Source organism: Clarias gariepinus, chromosome 9 (assembly GCF_024256425.1).
Source record: "Clarias gariepinus isolate MV-2021 ecotype Netherlands chromosome 9, CGAR_prim_01v2, whole genome shotgun sequence".
Classification (NCBI taxonomy): domain Eukaryota; kingdom Metazoa; phylum Chordata; class Actinopteri; order Siluriformes; family Clariidae; genus Clarias; species Clarias gariepinus.
In genome coordinates this window covers 26171535-26190125 of record NC_071108.1, presented here as the reverse complement: position 1 = coordinate 26190125, position 18591 = coordinate 26171535, and the positions used below count along the sequence as shown (strand labels likewise).

Sequence of the window (18591 nt, the reverse complement as noted above, 5' to 3'; positions counted from 1 at the left end):
CCACATCGCAGATTGATTTCCTGTTACAGCACGCCATGTCGTGTTTTCTTCCTTTTATATCTGCTGTGCCTTCATTATGGCTGAATTTCTTTTCAGAAACGAACTCTATTTCTCCATCTGACTTACCTTGCATGGCCATTCAGGGTGAAGAGGTCATTGCTATGTCAACAAAAAAGACGCCATAAAGTGACACAATAAGAAGGGCTATATGAGGAGGAGTAATCTGTGCTATGGACTTCTGTCCAAGGGTTTCGTGATCTTGCATGACGATGCACGTCCGCATACTTCTGCCCACACTGAAAAAAGTTCATTTTGAGGTGTTAAAACTATTCTCTCCACAGTCCTGAACTTGCTCTATCGCACTCCAACCCGTTTGGTCCCCTGTAAGCAGCCCTTTGAGGATAAAGAAGTGAAGACAGCGGTGCATTTTATATTGAGGGAATATGAAAGCTTGTTGACAGATAAACAAAGTGTAATGAAAATTAGTAGATTATTAGAAATCACAGCACTTATTCTGTCTACGTCCAGAGTGCGGATAATTTTCGACTAAACCTACGTACCCCTGTAACAAGTCGAATACTAAGCGATACTCATAAAAGATAAGAGATGTGGTTCTAAGCTCGAGATGACATAAGTCAAACCTGAGCTCGCACCGCTCTGCATTCTTTTTAAAGCAGTGCATAACAAGCATACGGAGCTACAGTAGTGCTCTTTTCCGTGTGCACTCTCGGCCTCTCTCTCGCTTCCTCTCACTTGCTCTTTATTTCACATGCTCTTTCGCTCCATTACTCTGAATCATTCACGGCAGAAGAATGCCGCTTTTAATGGTGCGGGAAACAGGCATCTTAGCTTAGCAATGAGCATTTACTTGGCTATAAATACAGCCAGGGCATCTGTGTATGGCTAAACTGCTGAAAGAATTTGTGTGTGCATGTGAGCATGTGAGAGAGAAGGAGAGAGAGAAAGCGAGAGAGGGAGAGAGAGAAAAGGAGATAGGAAGACAGACAGTGACTCTGCAGTTAGAGGGAAATGCATGTAAATACCAGTTTTTACAGACCTGCAGCACTGGAGCTGGTGGAGTAAGAGAACTCCACGCATATATACTGTATATACTACTCTCTCTCTCTCTATATATATATATATATATATATATATATATATATATATATATATATATACACACACACATATATATATATATATATATATATATATATATATATATATATATATACACACAGTATACATATATACAGTATACATATACACACACTCACACCATAACCCACTCAAGGTGTATAGTAACTAAAAGACAGTTTAGCTGTGATTATTCTACGACATGTTGCAACTGGACAAATGATCTCATTAAAAGGATGTTTGCCAATATTTACTTATCATCACAAAAATATAAAAAAAAGAAATAAAGTAATATTTAAGTAATCGACAAACTGTATATAAATTCCTGAATATGCATATTTTCCTGTAAAAGATTGCACGCTTTTGTGATGAAATAATTGCACAGGTCCAGACTGCGGTTTCCATTTTTAAGTGATTGATTGTGCAACTAGGCGGCACGGTGGTGTAGTGGTTTGCACTGTCGCCTTGCACCCCTTGGGTCCGGGCTCGATTCCTGGCCAGGCTCGATTCCCGTCTCCGTGTGCATGGAGTTTGCATGTTCTCCCCAAGCTTGGTAGGTTTTCTCCAGGTACTCCGGTTTCCTCTCACATTTCAAAGAGATGTAGATTAAGCTAATTGGCGTTCCCAAATTGCCCGTAGTGTGTGAATATGTGTGTAAGTGTGTGTATGTGTGTGTGCCCTGCGATGGATTGGCACCCTGTCCAGGGTTTACCCTGCCTCGTGCCCTAAGCCTCCTGGGATAGGCTCCAGGTCTCCGCGACACTGAATACAGGATAAAGGGGTTTAGAAGATGAGTGAGTAAGTGATTGTGCAACGCTAATCTGAACCGTTTCCTGATAATATCTTAAATTGCGAACGTTTAAACGCCTACCTTATACTCAGATCAGACTGCCACTTGATGACTGCGGCATCGTTTGGATTTAAAACATGCGCTTTAAATGCCTTTAACTTCAAACTTTAGAACTTTAGAGCGCATTTCTTTCACAATATCCAGCACCAGTATCTAACCATTTGTAGTAACATTTCTTATGTTTTATGTCCTTCTGCCTTATGTTACTGTAAATCTGCACCCTTAAGTTAAACGTGTGGCGTGTATGACATTTAAATATTTGCACAAAACCACATCAACAGGCATGCAACTAATGTTTAGTGCAGACCTTAAAAGGTCCCGTATTTTCTACAACAAGTTAGCAAAGGTCTCAGAGCTCCCCTAGAGTGTCTCTGGTAATGCTCCAGCTGAAATAAAATGCTTTTTTTTATACATCAATCTCCCTTTATTTTACTCCTCCTAACGCACTGGTTTATTGTCTATGTAAATAAGCTATTCCTTAGCAGAGCTGAGCAACAAGTCCAGGAGAAGGGCTCTTAAAAAATAAAGTTTCGACATGTTGTGTGTACAGACACAATAGAGACCCATTTGCCTAGAACGCTTTAATATTTACACTCTTTGATACAGCAGGTATCCTACTTGGTTTGTAAGATGCCATTAAATACAAGAGAAGAAGACAACAAGAAAGTTAAGCTAATGTTATGTCTACTATTATTAATAGTTTATAGGAAAAAAAAAACATTAAAAGCAACGCTCTCTTGTTCCTTCCTGTTGTATCAGTTATGGCTGAGTAAGTCAAAGATGAGATCAGCGAGTGCTACACATGCACTGACATTTGGGATAAGACAAATGGTCACATGATAATGTCATGTCTAAACAGCAAGCTACTTATGTTCTCAGGTAGGTCAAGTGTTTTTCGGAAATGATTCCGGAGTCCCAATGTCAAACTGTCCTCAAATTATTTTTCTACAATCACTGAAAGCCATGTCTTAATGTACCAAGCTTCGTGCATTGCCATTCTGGATTTTTTTTTTGCGCTAGTATTGGTTTTAGCAAAGGGACATCTTTATGCTACAGCATCCTGCATGGGCATCCTACTATATACAATTGTGTACTATACAACGGTTTGGGAAAAAAACAAATATGATTGTGATGGCCAGTGCACATATTTTTATATGATGTCAGCCGTATTGCTATCTTTGTGTCATTATATGTAAGCAGAATGGTCTTAAGATTAATTCTGACTTTAATCACCAGTTCTGACTTCGACCCACAATCCTAAAATTCAAGAGACATAAAATAAACAAGCATAAAAACAAGCTTAAATTTGCATTTATATTCAGTTCCTTGTGTGAATGCATATTATGCAGTAGCTACTATGAAGTACTAGTATTTTACAGTGACATTACACTAAAACTAGACATCATACAAATTGAGACTGATATAACTTTTATATGATCTTCCTGGTAGTCCGAGATATATTTGGATACTGAATAACCACCGACACTCACCGATCTGTGCGTTGTCGTAAAGCAGCAGGTCGTAGGCACCCTGGTAGCCGGTGCGGTAGTTGGTTCGAGTGCCACTGTCCCATTGCACCACTACTGTCTTGTCAGGTGTGCTGGTGCTGCCCTGGCGCCCCACTTCCACGACTGTGCCCACGTGGCCCTCGCCGTCGTCCTGATTGCCCCACTTCCAGTCAACCCCACGCACCACGCGCATACCCACCTCCATGGCGCCACGGACAGGTGGGCTAGCGCTGCCGCTTCCGGCCTCGCCGCTGCGCTTCCGGTGTGGTCGCGCAGGCGGCTCGGCGGGAGGATGGGTGGTGGGGCCGCTGCTGGGGCCGCTAGTGCGTGAGCGAGATGGTGGCAGCGGAAGGGTGCCGAGTAGAGGGCTCTCAGGAGACAGGTCAGGGGTGACTGAGAAGACAAAGCAAGAGGCATGGCTGCTATAAGACTGCTACAGTAAATCAACAAATTTAACAAATCCTTAGACATGACCAATCTATTGCTTATAATTAAGCAATATCACATGAAAGGGAGTCCTGTACTGCTCGATATAGCATGCACCAGTGTTGAAGCCATCATGGCCATGCTTTACCCATGCTGAAATGATAAGACACGACATGATATGTATAGCTGAACATCTCAGGTCTGTTACCACTCGTGGAATGTCCCTTGTTCAATCAGATTGCTCGGCAGGAGCTAACTCTTAATAACAATGAATAACATGCAATGTAAATGAAGCACTAATCCTGGCTTTTAACTTGAAAATACAAGAGGTCATTGTGTGATATGAACCCAGGCCATCAAGGCCTCTGGCATACTGACTCAGTCATGCGTCTGTGTATTATAAGAAGAGGGCAAGTTGACCTTATTACAAAATTGGCTGCATCCGTTTTTTTCCCCCTTCCACATCAATAAGCACACTGATGTACATGGGACACAATTCTCTTGTGGATGTAAATTAGTTCTTGCGGTCAGACTGCACTGAATGACCTACAGTAAGTAGTAAGCGCTAGGTCACTCCAGGCCACTAGCAAATTTGTCATGAACCCGATGGCCAAGACTGTAACCAGCTGTAGATAATGACTCACTCCTTTTCACGCCCCTCCTATACAGTGTGGGAAATTTTATATGTATAATATATAATAATATATTATTAATTAAAGGAAGTCAAATATTTTCCTTCTTTCCTCATTTATCATTATATATATATGAAAATTTTTGACCTCCTTTATTTATTGCTGCATTCAGTGTTGACATGTTGCTTCTCTTTGTCTTTTGTGATTGGTGCAGTTAGACTCCAACATTATTAACGACACAGTCATTAATAGTGACATTCTCCGCAAGTCTTTTGTGCTGCGTTTCAACTGAGAACCTGCTTGATATAACTGGTGGCAGATTACAGTAACTGATATTCGGGCTGCATGGATGTATTACTCCCGAGAGAAATGACAGGCCTAAAGCATTGATAATTAATGAGCGTGATGCTAAAAATACTGCAAGGCACTGACTTTGAGAATGCATACGAGTATTTGCCGGATAGGGGGATAGTTTCTAGGCCCTGGATGCAACTGGAGTAAAAGATAAAGTGGAGAAGGAAACAGACCACACTGGAAAGGGAAAGTGGGCACGGTATGAGACAGGCTGCATGTAGTGGGAGGTGGACGGAAGTGGGAGTGGTAAAAAGGTGGACAGGTCGATGCAGGACACAGAGATGAAGGAGGAGGGGTAGAGTATTAGGCGACACTGCTGTTGGGCGTATATGGGGCGAAGACAGGACATGGATACGGCAAAACAACCGCTGTTGGTTTCTATGTTGTCAGTCAGTCAGTCAGTCAGATTCATAAGTTACATAAGAAGGATGAACTTAAGTGTACGCATTTTGTCATTATGACTGACAGCATAACAATGGGGAGTGTTTCAGTCAGGTATACGATCATTATATTTATGCCTGAGGCAGGTAATTAATATTTGGAAGCCTTTATTACCTTCCTCAGGTGTGCTCAAACAAGAAAAAAAACTGGTTCGGAATCTTATATATCCTGACCACACACCTTTTTCTGGGTGTGCAAGTAGTGATCCTATAAGATCTGGCAGTTAGTGGGTCTAACCCACTCAAAATATTACTCTGACATTTAGATTGTGAAAATTGTAATTATGGTCATGTCAGACAACTAAACTGGAACGGTAAATTCATCCTGAACTACATATATTCTTTTGTATGCATGTGCTACTTCCCACATTTACACAGGCTCGGACTTTCCACCTAATGCTACTCTGATCACTGGATGGGTATTCCTTATTTTTTACTTAACCGGTTTGGTAGGAAGTGTAAATTTGCATGCTTTGGCAAAGCTTTACAAAAAAGCAGGAAGTGTCTGAAAGGGCGCGTGTCTTTCCGAGGTCACTTAAAGCTCTGAACAATACATGAGGGATAAAAAAGCAAAAGAAAAAAGACGGACATGCTCTTAAAGGAAAACTACCGATGGAAGACTGATTACAGCCCGATGTAACGCATAGAAGTCTATTTTAACTTGAAGTGCGATTTCAATTTCAATTGCTCATGCAGAAACATCATCCTCCTTGACAAACTCTCCTGCATATCTTTTGTACGGCCAGAGTAGAGATATTAATACTGTGGGGAATATGTGTATAATGTGATGCAGGGCTGCTTGCAACCTGTATTTTTTAGTACGCTTAAGAGCTGTCTTTATTACATACCTTTAATGTCTAGGTGCAATGCACGCACATGTTACCACACACCGAGTGAATGAGCTAGTGAGCCTGAATCTGATTATTTTGCACATTACTAATACAACACCAGCATTCAACTATGATTTCGCTACAGCATGCATTTCAAAGGCCACACTCTGTGTTACTGACAAATATTATCTTTTGCTCATTTCGAGGCTAGGAAATACTAGGAAATAACATATTGCATTAGGCACAGTTGAACCTTGGAATGCGAGCATATATCATATATCATATATATATGCACTCATATATCAAAGTGAATTTCCCCATAAGAAATAATGGAAACTCAGATAATTCATTCTACAACCCAAAAATATTCACAAAAATAATACATATAAAACATATAGTAAAAATGAAACAAATTATCCTGCACTTTACATTTGAAACAGTCATTTGTTATTTTAAGTAACGAAGGTCGGCTGTTCTGGAATAGTTCTTGCAAGAACAGTATTGTCAAATGCATTTGCAAAACCCATCAAGCACCCTGATGGAACTGGCTCTCATGAAGACCTTCCCAGGAAAGCAAAACCAAAACCTACCTTATTTACTATAATTTGCATACCATCAGTATTGGTTTAAAATGTAGAAAGAAATAAAAATCAGGAAAGACCTTGGAATTAGAAAGTTTGTCCATACTTTTGACTGGCGGTGTATGTACATTACCGTGGGTCTTAGTTGTTTTAAATTTTCCTGCTCTGCAAACTGACCGTGAAGTTTGTCACCCGAAACGGTCCTTCGGCTGCTCCCTTTGCAGGGTCGCCACAGCGGACCATCCGATCCGCACACGACTTTGGCACAGGTTTTGCGCCTATAATTTTATCCGGGCTTGGGGCCGGCACTGCAACCAGTGGATGAAACTAGCCACAAGGCTAACCAGAACTAGCTATATATGGATAACTGGAACTATATAGCATGTTCAAGTAAAAAAAAAAGTGTTAAGTTTAGTAATAAATGCACAAAAACATTAAAATTGCAACGGCACTGCAGAAGTTTCATACGAGTCTCAGCTTAACTTTGGCATGCATTTTGCACAGAACGAGCATTGTGGAATTTGGCTCCAATTACTTACATTGTACTTGCTTTCCGGGTGACAAACTTCACACTCGGTGTGCAGAACAGAACAATTTATAACAACCAAGACCTATTGTAATGTACTGTACTTACATGCACCTCCATTTTTATTTAAAACCTACTTGAAAAAATCATCACGTTAAATTAAATTCATGAAATCATATAAACTTCAAAAGATGAATAAAGAGCACCTCAAGGGCTTATGACCTATGATTGTCATATGTCGCTACTGATGAATAATTCTGTTCTGTTATGATTAGTTACATAATCTTATATTTCCATAAAATGATTTATCTGCTTTTCCAAAGTGTACCTGCCTTGATTATGGTTCTGGGATGGTCAGAAACCATTCTTTGTTTCAGATGAGAAGTGGTTTAAAAGATGTGTCTGAAAGGTGTAATATATATATATATATATATATATATATTTTATGAAAAGTGGAGCTCATGGTGAAACTACCTCTCATCTGGAGGACTAAATGCAGCATTCACTACAATTATCACCTTGAAACTGAAAATTCCCGTCAGTCTGGTTTCCAAGTCGCACTGCAAAATGTATAGCGGTATCATATGCAGTAATTAGTTTCACCAAATGCACTGCTAGCTTTCTGCCATAATTAAACAATAGCATACAAGAGGGAGTGCTTTTGTCATGAATATTGTGATGAAAATATTTTTTTTCCCCTTTGAACAAGCTATTTTGCTCGGACCAACTAACTGTGACTGGCGACTGACAGTTAGCGAACAACAGGTAAGTAAATTAAATTTAATGAATCGAATAATTAAACGATGAAGAAAGTAGTTTTAAATTCTTAGCGGTGCTACAGTACGTGTCTTAAAGGTGAGAAGAACTAACCATGGGGTCATGGACAGTCCTGTAAACCTCACTAGTAGCTATTTTTATTTCCACTTTAGAATATCAGCTCCAATGATTTCTGGTTTCTTTGAGTTGAATCCCAAATAGTCTTAAATAGTAAGCTAGTGCGCTGGGGAGTTAAAATCCCTTGTCCCAGACACCAAGTAAGGCCCAAGATTAAAGTTTAAAGAGGATTTTAAAATTTAGTCTTGTGTTAGAAGCTAGTTAGTTGGCTTGTCTAGCTTTACAACATTCATAGTCAATAATTTGTCAAATAAAGGAAATTTAGAAATCTAACAAGAGAATTTAGAGGGTAAAAACCATGCGCTTATACATTATACAGCAAGTGAAAAGCAAGGTACATTATACAGCAGGTGAACAATCAGTTCTAAAAACTGATGTGTTATAAGCAAGAAAAACTGGCAAGCGCAAGGATCGACTTTGAGTGACTTTGAATTTGAGCGGCCGATTTGTGATGGATAGACGACTAGGTCAGAACATCTTCAAAGCAACAGGATTTGTGGGCTGCTCTCAATTCAAAGTGTTCACTTGGCCCTTTAAATTCCCCAGATCTCGATCTGTGCCCAAATATATCTGATCCATGGACAGGGCTAACGCTAGGCCCTCTGGGACAAACTGGAAGGCAACTCCAAATTCGTGAAGAACATTACACAGGCAAGAGCAAGCAGAACTTGCAGTACCCTCCAAGTGAGCACAGAGAAGGAAGTCAAAGCCTACTTCTTCTGAAGTAATAAACTACAACCTTGGGAAGCTGTTTTACATTTAAATCAAATGTGAATGATTTGAACTACAGAGGTAGAACTCTTCGAGTAATTGCTCAGGCCCTCTTTTAACAAGCAGCAGAACTGATCTTGAATTTTGCAGGAAAGTAAAGCAAATGATTCATAAAGTAAGTTGAAGCATCATGTGAATTCCTGCCACATGATACGTATCTTTTTAATTAAGGAAACGGCATGCTTGTCATGCTAAAGGGACTTTTTACAGTGCTATAATTTACAGCACTGCAGAAGTCTATCCATCTATCCATCCGTAACCCTAATCCCTGCTGCTTTACAGGAATGCACTGCTTCTTCCAAAGAACACTGCTAGGTCCAATTTTGTGTAACATGAATGTTAATCTTCTTCATTGGTCTCTTCACAATGCATGCAAATACCTTAAATTTAACCTAAAATAATAAATTGTTTACCAAATGAAGCTAACTCCAGCTAGTAAATAGTATTCTGAATTTACTAAAATAAAAAATTAATGGGAAATTGATATCCTACTTAATATTTAAACTATTTAAAGAAAAAAAAAAGCCAAAATGACTAGTTTTTGACTACCAGTCAAAAGTTTGAACACCCCTACTAATTCCATGTTCTTTCCTGATTTTTCATTGATTTCATTCTACATTGTAAAACAATACTGAAGGCATCCGAAATATACAATCATTTCTGTTGAATAGTTGATACTGAGATGTATCTGCTACTTATGCTCCGTAAATCCTTCATAACGCCTCTAATCTGAGGTGCTGTTTGTTAATTGGTGATTTCTAAAACTGGTGACTCTAAATGAACTTCTCCCCTACAGCAGAGTTTCAATGGAATTAAAGGGTGCGTCCAAACTTTTGACTGGTACTGTACAGTATGTAACTGTTACATAATTATCTGTGGTCATCAAGACTACGAGAAACACCTTCACACTGCCTGGTGCATGTACAAGTGTGCAGAGTTAAATCGCAATGTACGACAGAGCATTTACAATAAATACCACAATCTTACCACGGTGTTTGCCTGGAACCTTATTGCTGTGACAGAACTCATTGTGTATTACAAGAAACCCTTGTGGTTATCCATGAATCACTGAGTTACAGTTTCACATGTGACACCCCTTCTAACCACGAAGGTAGTGAGAAACAAGTATGCAAACAAATGCCAGAGAAACAGAACTCACTTCAAGACTAAAAGGTAAGAAGGTTCTCAGAAATTTCTGCCACATTCATACTGACAGGGGCATTTTCAAACTTGTAGAATCTGGAGAAAGTACTTAGAGATGTCCAGGTAGCAGCAGGACAGATGTCCTAAAACTGAGAAATAGACACTGATTTCACAGCAGGAGCTGGGAGTCAAACCCATCTATGGGCTATAGATAATGACATCCACCACCCAGTGGCCTAGCTTCTGCCTACACAACTGAGCCACTCATGGCTTTCCTCTGTAGCAGATAAACAAATAGGTCTGAGCATCAGATGGCTGCCATCTGGTCTATATAATACTATTGGGTGCTTACTGGCACAGAGAGGAATTCTCGGTAGGCTTACACTTTATTAAAGACTGCTGGGTCACAAAGATCAGTGATATAACCATTAACAAAAATCCTAGACTTAATTGCAAGGTCACTGCAGAGTCACATGGCCACCAAAGCATTCTAGGAAAGCTTGTCGCCAGGGCATGCAGCTCCCCAATTCTAATTGCTGAAACTGCAGTTTTAGACTATCCATTTTAAGCACTCTGCACACACTCCTAAGAAGAGGACTTAAGAGACTTCAGCAAAAAGGAAAAACCAATGCAGTGTTCATAGAGGACTGTGGTGAATAAAAGCAGAGAGAGAGTTACCATGCATTGTGTTTTGGTGCACTGCTACAGCTGCCACCTTTAGATGTAGACTTGGCATAGTTTAGCATAACAGAATAGAAGTCAGAACCTAGGAAATCAGGAAATAAACCTGGGATAGTCAATGACCTGGCCTGTGTTCATTTGTACAGAGGCATTTCCTGGACTGCTAGGTTAAAGGTCTCAGCAGAGCCAGACTCAGAAGCACAGATAGGTTGTGCCCAACCAGTACCTTTACATGACAATGAATAATTCTGATTAATTGTCTTGGTCTGACAAAAACTCACTCACTCATTCACACACTACAGGCGATTTGGGAACGGCAATTAGCCTAACCTGCATATCTTTGGACTGTGGGAGGAAACCGGAGTACCCGAAGAAAACCCACCAAGCACGGGGAGACAGGAATCAAGCCTGGCTGGGAATCGAACCTGGACTGTGAAGGTGCAAGGCGACAGTGCTAACCACTACACGCAACCGTGTCACCCTGAAAAAAACTTTTCAAAATAAATGTAAACATGTTAGTCCTACAAAAATACTAAATAAAACTTTTTAAAATCGTACTAGCATACCCAGTTTTTGGGAGACGAGATGCACCTATAACTCAATTAAACAAAAAAAATTGGGCTTGGGGCCCTACTCATGCGCCACAGTTCCTGCTCCAGCATTGACCCAAAAAAATGAAGAATAGTATGTTTTATTGGAAAAAGCTGCCAACAATACAGCGGTGTTGTCTGCCTTCGGATGATAATATAAACACGAGCAATAGTGTGCATCTCATTTGTACGTTTTGTTTTCACCGCTTGATATGCTACTATTTTGTCGATAGCTAACTTGTTTATTGATTTGTTTGCTCTGTGATGTAATAGGTCAATACAATACTAACAAACTGAAAGGTGACACCCATCATAGATGGGTTGGACATACTTCAGTCAATAAATCGATTCCCCTGCTGTACTTGTAAAATGAGACAAAGACAGTAGTCTGATAAAATGCGCATGTAAACATACTGAATGAGGCCAAAGAGATGCTCGACATTTTGCCTCCGGTAAAGCACTGCTCCTTCATGCCTTAAAAGTCCTGCTTCTTGGAGTAAATGGGGTCAGTTTTTCAAGAATCAGAGTATCCTGGTGCCACTGGCCTTCCTACTGGATAAAAGAGAAGCACTCTGATGCTCACCAGGGGTCTGAGAGCATGGCTTCAAATGAATAAGATTGGTGAGAAGCAGGATAGGCCCCAGTACTGTGAGTTGTTGCTTAAAGTACTTTCAGCATTGTAGCAGCAATCTTATTAATGTACCAATGATAAACTCCCAATATGCTCAAATGTATCGATTTCATCTTGGCGTGTAGTCCAGTCCTAAGAGTAATGTGTGAGAATTTCACATAAATTGCATGTGATTGAGCTATTGTATAGAACTACATGATTGTAATACGGAGAATATGACAGCTGTGTTGATGCGTCTTTAAACGTGGTCTGTGTAACTGCACAGTCCCGTGATTTTGCAACTCTATCAAACAGCAAATAATCTTGCTTAATTACTTGGCAGCGAAATTGAACGCACCCATCTGTGGAAGATAAAAATCCTGCAGTGTCTTTCAACACCAGTGTTCCAAACCCTGGAAGCAGGAGCAGGTCCAAATAAATAGGCAAGGGATTCAAATCCAATCTAAAGCCAAAAATTCTGCAATAACCCACTCGAAATAGATCTTAAACCTAGCTGGTTCCGTTCGGGTTTCTTGACTTTGCCTCACAGACAGCTTCCGCAGAGTCCGTCTTGCCATGCAGGCTGACTTTTGGAGAGGGCTTTCACAAGCAAGATCTGTGCCAAGCACACGGAGTGATTCAGCAAAGTCAAAGACGCGTGGCTCTGGACCATTGTTCTCTCTTCTGCTGTACGGTTCTAACGTTGTTGGACAATGCTCCATATTAACATGGACAGCGAAACAGAAAAATCTGCAGGCTGTATCGCTCAGCTTAGCAATTATGAAGTCAGATCACGGTTCACTGATTTGAATTAGCGCTGATGATTTGCTGAGCATTTAGATCATGAGTTATAAAAATCCTAAATAATAAGCACTAATTGTCGAGCACGTTTTGAGTATTTTAAAAAGGATAACTGCATAAATGATTTTATGTGGAAGATAAGTACAGGGAACGTTGTGTGAATGAGGGTTGTGTGTGTGCTAAATGTTTTTAATCACTATGGTGGTGGAATCGGATCTCAAAATGAGCCCCCAGGGGACACAAACTAAAACCTGGCACACATATGCACAAAGAAAAAGATGATTTAATGGTGGTTTTAGAGTGGAGTGAAGCGAAGCATTTATTTGTTTGCTGCTTGGTGGGAAGCTAGTGAATGATGTGCAAATAACTTATGCGCATTGTAGAATTTCTATCATTACACAGTAGTGACGTTGTTTGTCTAGACTGTTCTGTGGTTTGACACATTTGACATGCTGAAAAACAACTAGGCCTCATTGGCGACCAAATGCGCTGCCTGGCAAAATAAATAAATAAATAAGTCACTATTTCTTTAACGACAAACTATTAGGCTGCTTGAGGCTAAGAAAACAACTAAATTATTTGAACCTAGTTAAGGTCCCTTTGGCACATTATTTAAGGATGGTTCTGGACCGTCAACTTTGTGGAAGAAATTATGAATAGAGATAACTTAAACACTTGAGGTTGCATGGCAAAAAAAAAAAATCTAAGAATAAAAATAATCCAATAATAATTGGCATTTGGAGCAATAAAAAAAATGGTCATGACAAGTCCAGATTCACCCTTCTTCATGCATAGTGGCCACTACACAAGACTCTGGAGGTAGTGTTATGATCTGGAGTTTCTTTAGACAATAAAATAAAGTCAATAATGTACTGAATGACCAGTTTATCACATCAATGGAGATTTTCTTCCCTGATCTCACAGGCATATTCCTGGACTGTGAAAAAGTGGTTCTAGGAACATGAGGAATCATTTTTACACATGAACTGCTGACCACACAGTGTGCTGTAATCAAAGCTAAAAGTTATTGAATGAAATCTTAGATGGTGTAACTTTTTTTGGCCGGGCAGTGTATTTTGTCAGTACACCCATAGCTGTCATTACTGATTACTCAATAGCATAAATTATGCAATTTGTGACACAGCCCAAATTGAATGTGTTTGCTTACAGCTGTGAAATTACCATGTGCGGAATTACAAAATATTCTTCCACAAGTCCAGCAGATTTGCAAAATCTTGCATCCAGCAGCTTTAAAGGACCCATATTTTACTATTTATTTAACAAATTACCACAGGTCTCATAGCTCCTCAGAACTGCATGTGTATTATTCTCCAGCTGATGCATTTTTTCATACCTAAAAACAATTTGACTCCACCTCTGAACATATGTTTCAGTGTCCATGTTAATAAGCAACTGATAAACCAGGGCCATCATATACAGTATGGCAAAAAAAATCATCTAAAAGCTTACTTGTTGAGGGGGTTATTACTTTGCAAAGCACACCACATCATATACGAGGTTTTATTAAGAATTAGGTAGACATAAAATATGCACTTAAAAGGAAAAGAGATGGGGTTTTGTGATGAAGTAAGACTTTCGATCAAATATGATTTACAGTACTGAGCAAAAAAAAAAAAAAAAAAAAATATATATATATATATATATATATATATATACACCAGTATTCACTCACTCACTTATTGTATACACCACTTTATTCTGTATACAGACACATAAACACTCGCAAACTCATTCACACACTGTGGGCAATTGGGGAACACCAATTAGCCCTATCTGCATGTCTGTGGACTGTAGGAGAAAACCGAAGAACCTGGAAGAAACCCAACAAGCACAGGGAGAACATGCAAACTTCATGCACACAGGGGCACACTCGAAACCGTCTATGCTAGTATTATGCAAAAATATATACACTATATTGCCAAAATAGTGTGTAGTATATCGCTCACCTGCCTTTACATGTGTATGAACTTGAGTAACAGCCAATTCTTAATCCATAGGGTTTATTATGATGTTGGCCCCGCTCCCTTTGCATCTATAACAGCTTCAATTGTTCTGGGAAGGCTTTCCACAAGGTTTAGGAGTGCGTTTATGGGAATTTTTGACCATTTATCCAGAAGCACATTTGTGGGGTCAGACATTGATGTTGTGAGCTGTTTGCGCTAGCTTAGAACAAGCAGTCTATCACTATATATATATATATATATATATAAAAAAGGAAGCGTCAGAAATGAGTTAAAAACAACCATAAAAAGATTAAACAAAGAGGTCCAATAAATTTAAATAATCGATTCCTTTCAATGGTGTCGCAATTTGTTCTGACTGCAAGTATGTGTGTCTGGACTTTTATGTAAAATCACTCACAGTGGTGCTGATACCGAAAGTCTCTGAACTACAACACCTATTTTGGATTTGGTCCTACAGAAGTTATTTTAAAAGGTAGAAATGTAATTTAGTACAAAATGTTGTGCAGCTGTTGCATTTTTTGGACTAAAGCAAGAAGTCAGATTACATGCACTACACTACACATTCCTACAATAACTAAGAAATGTGTGGGGCAGAAAATAAAAAAACAACCTACAGGTACAGTATGTGTGAACTGAAGAAAAAAAAATTGCACTCTTATCTATAAAAGTGGAACACACCCCGAATACACTTCAAGTATCCAAGCCTGAGCATACTGCTTGTTTGTGAGAATCAGCACCAGATGTTTTCTCCTGAGTCATACTGTACAACTACCATCCCTGGTACGTATGTTATTTATTACTGCAGCTTAATTAACTCAAGACTCTCATTTTCTCCTCAGACTTCGGATGTTACTGATTGAACGAGTAAACAAAATATTTGTGACTTCAGACGTAAAATACGCCAATAAGGAAGCACTCTCCCAAAATTCTAATTTGTGAAATGGTACGCTCCGACAAGCCTTCCCACAATATCTTGAACAAATGAGTAAAAAATATAAATGGTAATATTAAAAAATTTAGGTTGGCAATTAAGCTAGAATGCCATTGTGTTTACGAGAGATTCCTCCGTCTCTTTTACTTGTTAGATTTTTTTTTTACTTAAAAAATCTATTCTTTTGTGTGGCAATCATTTATCACCACTTTGACTCCGAAATAAATTTTTAATAGAAAACTTGTGTATTTGTAACAAAACTAATGTATTTGTATTTGAAGTGGCATAACATCACTGTTCTTCTATAATCCTACAAGCACTGATTCGCATTTGTGCGCTCGGTTTGTCAATCAGTGCACTCGATTTAGGAGTCAGCCCGCTTGGTTTAGTAATCAGTGCGCATGTTTTTCTAGTTTGTTTGTTTTTTATTAACCACATGACCCCTGAAGAGCTCTGTAAGTTGGTATTCTTGGTATGCTACAAACCAGCTTAAAATTTATGCAATTCTTTTGCAGAAATATCACCATATTTCACAATATGCACGAACACACTGCCTGCTAATCTTCGCCAGCTGAAAAACACTGTGCAACCCTCTGTTTTTAACGGGACGTGTGTCCTCAAATGTTTCATTTGGTTTAACGTGTTTCTCCCTTTAACACGCAAGTGTGGAAAGACGTGCATTGCATGTCATGGTGTCGGAAATCCTTTGTTGTGAAATACAGCGACACTTTAAAACATTTAGCTTCATGCATTTTAATTGAAGCCTGTTTAGCTTAGCAAGCTAACGCTACCTGCTGCCGTCAGAGATAATGTTATTACTCATTATTTCCCGAGTTGTGCTTTGAAGTCGGAATGTGGAAACAACATGGACATTTGCGTTACTGTGTCTCAGCTTTCCGACTCGCGTTCACGTGCATTTGCTCAGTCGGAAAATCACACGGTGTGGGTGATGATGTTTCTTGACAGAAACATCGTCTATAGAGGACGTCTATTTCAGAGAACCAGAGGACAAATATCTCAATAGGTCACCCAGGCATTTAAGTGGCACCAAAGTAAGGCACTGAAATCTACATTCTGATTTAGTTCTACTACCGGTTATATAGGTACAGGTGCCATATTGGCACCCATGCTACATAGTGTTTGCTCCAAATATTGAAGGCGCACACTGTCACAGTGCTTCAGACTTACTGTACCAGGCTGACTTGCTGCTACTTGATGCTACATGAAGGCTGTACAACAAAGTTACAACAAAGACTAATAGGTTACAACACAATTCCATTAGCAATTGCACAAGGTGCCGGGTGCACTGACATTACAAATGATTCTACACCGTGTAATTCTTTATTAAGCTCTTGTAATCAGCACTTTCACATCAAATGTTGATTCACTCTGGAGGAAAGAGAGGTGTATTTACACCGAAATCTGTGAAGTACGCCATTACTAAGTGCCAATCTGTTATTCTTTGGTAACCCTGTACTTTTCTGTGACTTTCTGTACTTCCACGACACAAGATACGCATAATATTTTTTTTAAAGGTAAAAGCTTTTAAAACTTAGCTATATATTTGTGCAATTCAAATTCTAAATATATAACAATCATTTTGGTTGTAAATTAGAGATTATGCATTCTTATGAGCCAGAGATCTCTGCTTCTAAAAGAGTAATACTCTTCAAACCTCTGTGCTCTTTCACAGACATTCCTGTTTCCCTACTTTCCCACTGTAAATCAAATCTTTCACAAACATTTAACTTGTTTATTCTTACTGTAAGTGTAGCCGCCCAAGCACGCCGTGTTCTAAATAAGGTTACATAGAAAAAGCTAGCTGATAAACCAAGAGGATAGATTTATCATACGCAATGACTTGTGTCAGAGTTTTAATTTTAAAGAACCCATTTGAGCTCCTGGAAAAATGGAAAAATGTGTCCCTCAAATTATCTTTCAAAGATATTCGGACCATTTTTATGCGTCGCTGACGCAGGTACTCGGCGTCAGCTCCACTACTGGAGTGTTAAGGTGACACTGTCAGAAGTAGAATCCAGAAAAAAAACTCCACATCATTTTCCTTCATTAGGATTGCAAAATTCATTTGTTTTCATTAATCGACTTTAAGAAGTCATCAATTCTTTCAACCCAAACTGATGCAGTGAGGAGCTTCTTAGTTTTTTTTAAGAACTATGTCAGAAGACGTATCCTGTGGTTGTGGAAAAGATGCTACTATCTTCCAGAAGGGTTTTTTATGTTATAACAACCTGAAGGGTTGTGCTGAAATGTTAATATAATGGGAGAAATGTGGTCGAGAGATGACAAAAGCTTGGTCAAGTTGCATCGTGAGAAAAATCGTCAGTAGAAATCACAGCTACATGCAAAAGTGAAATTTCTATACACATACAATGCAACAAGAACTCAAGGGATTTGGACTAAACAGCTGTGTGGCCACAAGAAAACCACTGGTTGGTGAGACTAATAAGAAAAAAAAGTTCTACTGTTTGCTAGGGAGCCTGAAGAGTGGACTTTAACACAGTGGGATCACATGGTCTGATGAGTTTAGATTGACCCTACAATGGGCGTGTCAGGGTAAGAAGGGAAGACACGAAGCGATGCACCCATCATACACTGCCCACTGTACAAGACTCTGGAGGCAGGGTTATGATCTCGGGTTACTTCAGTCGCTCAGGTCTGGGCTCAGATGTTATGTGGCAATAAAATGAAGTCAGCTGACAACTTTTGTATTTAAATATGGACTCAGGTGTAACCTCAGGAGTAAATTAAATGGAACCCCACCATACAGTCTCACTAGTGAATTGTTTTCACCCAAATGAGGATGTGTTCCCTGTTGAGCCCGGTTCCTTTTAAGGTTTCTTCCTACTGCCATCTCAGGGAGTTTTTCCTTGACACTGTCGC

The 18591-nt window shown here is 39.4% G+C and overlaps 1 protein-coding gene across 4 annotated transcripts in view; it reads right to left on the bottom strand.

Annotated features, from left to right (window-relative positions):
• Nucleotides 1-18591, bottom strand: part of mib2 (MIB E3 ubiquitin protein ligase 2) — an 82101-nt gene that overhangs the window by 48373 nt on the left and 15137 nt on the right. For all 4 annotated transcript variants that reach the window (XM_053503773.1, XM_053503774.1, XM_053503775.1 and 1 more), the window contains exon 2: nt 3478-3888. In XM_053503773.1, the coding sequence (XP_053359748.1) occupies nt 3478-3888 (411 nt within the window). The remainder of the gene's footprint in view (nt 1-3477; nt 3889-18591) is intronic.